The following is a 5,373-nucleotide window of genomic DNA, read 5'->3' as shown; positions in this document are numbered from 1 at the left end:
TTATTTGGGGACAGTTATGTTTTGTGCGTTTGAACCTTAATTTCTCTCGAGATCAAAGGATGCATGGTTGAACCACAAACTTTGTGGAACACATCACACCACAACTTTCTCTTACGCTATGTCCAATATATATGCATCAACACTGCCACTTCTCTTTGATCTTCTTTGATTGTTACACTTCTTTTGTTTCTTGTTAGTTAAGTCATAGTGAGAAAGAGTCATGGGAAAGATCAAGATTGGCATCAATGGTACTACAATAATGACATTATTTTTTTTTTTTATGTCACATAATTTAGTTAAATGTTTCAGCATGTTTTTACTTGGATCATTAAATCAATGTGTATCACATATATTACTTCACAAATAAAATAAACATAGGCAACTTTTTACATTTTTTCTTGGTTGTTATAGACATATATAGGACGATATCGAGTCACACTTTTATACATTTTTACATTAATAAAAAGTTATTTAATATGGTGTATATGCGCGCGCGCGGAACATGCTTTGTATGCTATGTAATAACTCGTAAATGATCTTGTTTGTGACAATGAAGGATTTGGAAGGATCGGTCGTTTGGTGGCCAGGGTGGCATTGGAGAGAGATGACGTGGAGCTTGTTGCAGTTAATGATCCTTTCATCACCACTGATTACATGGTAAGGAACCACTTAGCATTCGTTTGGTACTGTGTCGCTGTTTCTCAAAAGCACAATGACTTTTTACATTGACGAAAATAACTGCATTTTTAGCTTTTGAAAAGCACGGTAAAAAAGCCATTGGGATGCAAGATTGCAGTAGAAAACGCGGAACCAAACATATTATTATAATAATTAGTTTCTGTTTGGAATCGCATACAATAACTTCAAACGTACGATTTTGACTCTCATGTTTCTTTATCGATAATGTTTCTTTATCGATATTAATAATAACTTGGAAATGCTTTCCATGCAGACTTACATGTTCAAGTATGACTCAGTTCATGGGGTTTTGAAACACCGTGAAATTACAGTCAAGGACACCAAAACTCTTCTTTTTGGTGGTAGTCCTGTCACTGTTTTTGGTGTAAGGTATGTTCTATTACAAGTAAATAAACCCTAAAGTTGGTAAAATATAGCACATTGCATTTATCTATCTGATAAGGAATGAAATTATAGCTTATAATTTAACGGATTGAATTTGAAGTGTTTGGTAAAATTTATGGTTGAACTAATCGATAAATATAAAACTTTAGAAACTATAAACTCAAACGCTACTTGGATTAGTATCTAAAAAGGCATTATAAGTAACTGAAAAAGACACTATAAGCACGTGAGACGGTCAGAGAACAGCTGTTGCCTAATAACTATTTTGATTGTACTATTGAATGCGCTATAAGTTATCCGCTATGTTTTTTAATTCCTATTTTATCAGGAATCCTGAGGAAATTCCATGGGGTGAGGCTGGAGCTGAATATGTTGTTGAGTCTACCGGAGTTTTCACCGATAAAGACAAGGCTGCGGCCCATTTGAAGGTTTGACAATGAATATTCACATAACATATGGTGTTGTAAATTAATTTTATATGTGACTGCAGAATCTATATTTTTCTTACCAAGTAATTTGGCAAGCTTTGTTTACAATCTTATATAATACCTATGATGTGATAATGTAAAAACATAATATACATACATTCAATGTTGTAAAATTGCCGATATTGCGATGCTATAGCACATCGGACTTTGGAAAAATCGTTATTTTCTGCATCTGAGATGGACAACGCTAATATTTTATCTACTTGTTCAAGATATTTACATTAAAAACATAAAATTTAGAACCTGTTTGATTTCATGTTTAATCTTTTTCTATTAAATTAATTGTTGTTATATCCTTTGATATTTAGGGTGGTGCAAAGAAGGTAATTATTTCAGCCCCTAGCAAGGATGCACCAATGTATGTAGTTGGTGTCAATGAGAAAGAATATAAGTCGGATATTCATATTGTTTCTAATGCTAGCTGCACAACCAATTGTCTTGCTCCACTAGCAAAGGTAGTTTGTCTCATAATTCCTTAAATTTGGAAATAAATATTTTTTTTTATCATATATTGAAAAAACAAAAATCTCAATCCAATGTTCTTGTTGAAATATATATATTCAGGTTGTTCATGACAAATTTGGTATTGTTGAAGGTCTTATGAGTACTATTCACTCTATTACTGGTAAGTACTATGTTATGTTATGCTATGCATTCTTCTTAGCTCCAAATAATTCATGATTTACACTCTATTTGAATAATCAACTGAATCAAGCACGTATGCAGAAACATTTATTATATAAGCACTTATGCATAAGCTACTTCTAAAAAATTTAATATGCTTTGTTAAGCTGGAAGTTGTTTTTATAAGAAATCTTAGAAAGCTTTTGAAAATGAGCTGAAAACAGTTTATAGACATATCTTAAGTTGTTTCATAAGCTCTTCCAAACAGTCTCACAAGGGCTTATGATACTATATAAACTCAAATAAGTTAATCCAAACATGTCTTTGTTTGTCATACAGCCACTCAAAAAACTGTGGATGGACCATCAATGAAGGATTGGAGAGGTGGTAGAGCTGCTTCTGTTAACATCATTCCTAGTAGTACCGGAGCTGCAAAGGTATCTGACTTGTATATAAATCACTGTTGTCAAATAGCGGCCATACCAGCGCTATAGTGCTATAGCATAAATAGATTTGAACAAAATATTGTTATGGGACTCATACACGTATCGTTGTAATCTAGACCGTAGTTTTTAAACAGAGCGTGTATTCTTCAACTCTAACTATTGCATAATAGAAAACAACATCAGTCGCTCTAGTGTCGGAGACCGTAGTTTTTTATCGATCTTTGTTTTCTTGTTTACTTATTTTAGAAATGGATTTGCTATTCTCTCACAATGCCTTATAGGTCCTTTGATCACATTTTCAATTAAGTAGTAGCAATTTATTGGAACAAGCTACAAACACTACTCTTTGCAAGTCATGTTAATAACTTTGAAAATTAGTAATGTCAATTAAGCCAATGAAATGAATGGAAACTTTACATATAGAGGTTGTTAATTTTTCATTTGTTACATTTACTATGTTATGTTCTATTATTCTAACTTTTTCATAATTAGTTATATATTTTTTTTTCATATTTTGCAGGCTGTTGGTAAGGTACTTCCATCATTGAACAATAAGTTGACAGGAATGTCATTCAGAGTTCCAACTGTAGATGTTTCAGTGGTTGACCTCACTGTTAGACTTGAAAAGGGAGCAAGTTATGATGAAATTAAAGCTGCAATTAAGTAAGAATAAAAAACTTTTGCTTTTAAGGGACAAGAATATATATTGTTTATTTTTTTTTCTTCCTATAATGTATTTACTATAGTGAATGCTAATTTTCTATTGTCTACACATTTTTAATAGGCAAGCATCTGAGGGAGATTTGAAGGGAATCCTTGGTTACACAGAGGATGATGTTGTGTCTACTGATTTTGTTGGTGACAGCAGGTAATGATGGTACCAATTGTTACCAAATTATATTTTGCACCTAATATAGTTGTTTTGGACTTGTGGTGATGTCTAGAATGAGGAAGTATTTCACATGGTTCATGGCAGACCAGTACTTGAAAATGGCTTGAAACTTACAACAATTAATATTGCTCTTTGTAAGTAGAAGCTCATAGTATTATTCGTCCTTACGTCTGAGATGATGACTCGATTGGTGTTGGTTTGACAATTAAAAAGAAAGGAGCATGTTAGTGTTTCAAAATTTAATTAAGGTTTTTTTTTGTTTTGTTGAATCAATACTGACCAGGTCATTGTGTCAAATGTCAAAACATGCAAGACCATGCACATCTGCTTAAAGATGACGATGTTGGTCATTGTCAAAATTTTGAGCGGATTTTTAATCACCGGTTTACCGCAGACTACATGAGACTCCACCCTCATAATTTTATGGACTTATTTCCATTATGCTAGATTGTTACTTTCTCTAGAGAATTAAGTGAAGTTCACAATTAAGCTTCATTCCCAAGGGGAGAGCAAAACTGCAAACTTTGACCAGGACTAATGTTAGGGCTTGAGAGCTTCTTAGTTGAACCTTTGTCTAACGGAATAATCCGAATGGAATTCGTGTAGGATTAAGAAGCTCTCAAGCCATAACAATTTTGCTATGAGGAAAAAATAAAATGAAAATTCTTTGCTATGAGTTTAAAGTTGTGCAAATGAGTTAGTTTCATGCAGCTTACCATATGATCCACATTATGCTTGCAGGTCTAGCATATTTGATGCAAAGGCAGGAATTTCTTTGAATAACAATTTTGTGAAACTTGTCTCTTGGTATGACAATGAATGGGGCTACAGGTATGACAAATTTCTATAACATTCTTCTTTTTCTTCCTCTAATATATTAATAAATTTCTTCGAATATCAATTTTGTAAAAGGTGATAGAATAAATAATATTACAATTGGTTCAACTACGGTTCAGATGGTCAGACCTTACGTTCACGTTTCAATTAGTTCAACTACGGTTGGATTAGATGACAGATAAACAAGAAAACCGGTTGAATCAATTGCAGTTCAATATGATTTAATATGATTTAACGAGACTGCATTACAATCAAGATCAAATCATTGGTATATATACTATAAATAAGTGTAGATAAAGTTGATAAAAAAAAGTGTAGATAAAGGTTACAATTACACATATTCCTGAAGTTATGTACCTTTTGAATCCTAAATTTGGTTTTTAATTTTTTTTTCTTTCTTTCTCTCAATACAGCTCACGCGTGGTTGACTTGATCCGACACATGGCTTCAGTTGGTTAATGTGCAAGGAGTTTTTGGCATACATCTAGTGCAATGACACTTCTATCTTACAAATCAAGCATTCAGTAAAGTAGATTTTTGGAATAATTTTGCTTCTGTTAAATGACGAGAATATTGTTCCACACAACTTAATTCATGTGTTCAAGCTTCTATATTTTGGATTAGTTTTCATCTTATATACAGTTCTAAAGAATTTTTTTGAATATGTTTACATTCTGGAAGAATATTGGAAGAATTTTGTCAATTTCTGGTTTTTTTTTGTGCAGTTCGGTTTCTCAGTTTGATTCGATTTTTGGTTTTTTAATTTTTGTACATCCCTATCTACGATCTCATTACCAATAAGCAAACTAGAGTAAACGGCGTTACATGTCAACTTCAAATCAATTTAATCCATAAAAGAAAGAGCTTCTTCAAGAAGGAGCTTTATATGAAGATTACGAGTCTTTTGAGGCGAAAATCATGTTAACCATTATGAGAAGTTTATTTTAAAACTGATATAGGATTAAGACTTTATTACATTTCAACTTCAAACCATGCACTAAGC

At 32.4% G+C, this 5,373-nt stretch overlaps 1 protein-coding gene across 1 annotated transcript; it reads left to right on the top strand.

The window, feature by feature from the left end:
* The first annotated feature begins 220 nt into the window (after positions 1-220).
* On the top strand, positions 221-4,960 carry LOC25495698 (glyceraldehyde-3-phosphate dehydrogenase 1, cytosolic). The gene is made up of 11 exons (XM_024785316.2): positions 221-248; positions 557-657; positions 953-1,068; positions 1,412-1,511; positions 1,880-2,026; positions 2,136-2,196; positions 2,535-2,632; positions 3,162-3,304; positions 3,426-3,509; positions 4,275-4,364; positions 4,784-4,960. Exons 1-11 carry the CDS (start codon positions 221-223, stop codon positions 4,827-4,829), a joined length of 1,014 nt encoding a protein of 337 aa, XP_024641084.1. The 3' UTR covers positions 4,830-4,960.
* Positions 4,961-5,373: the final 413 nt, after the last annotated feature.

Source organism: Medicago truncatula, chromosome 6 (genome assembly GCF_003473485.1).
Source record: "Medicago truncatula cultivar Jemalong A17 chromosome 6, MtrunA17r5.0-ANR, whole genome shotgun sequence".
NCBI classification, from domain to species: Eukaryota; Viridiplantae; Streptophyta; class Magnoliopsida; order Fabales; family Fabaceae; genus Medicago; species Medicago truncatula.
Note: the sequence above shows the minus strand (reverse complement) of the source record. Positions and strands in the feature narration are given on the sequence as shown.

Bases quoted from the DNA above. Each gene is read 5' to 3' on its own strand.
- LOC25495698 (XM_024785316.2), top strand. From the start codon at position 221: ATGGGAAAGATCAAGATTGGCATCAATG. The intron at 658-952 runs GTAAGGAACCAC...CTTTCCATGCAG, and splicing joins TCATCACCACTGATTACATG to ACTTACATGTTCAAGTATGA. The intron at 2,027-2,135 runs GTAGTTTGTCTC...ATATATATTCAG, and splicing joins GTCTTGCTCCACTAGCAAAG to GTTGTTCATGACAAATTTGG.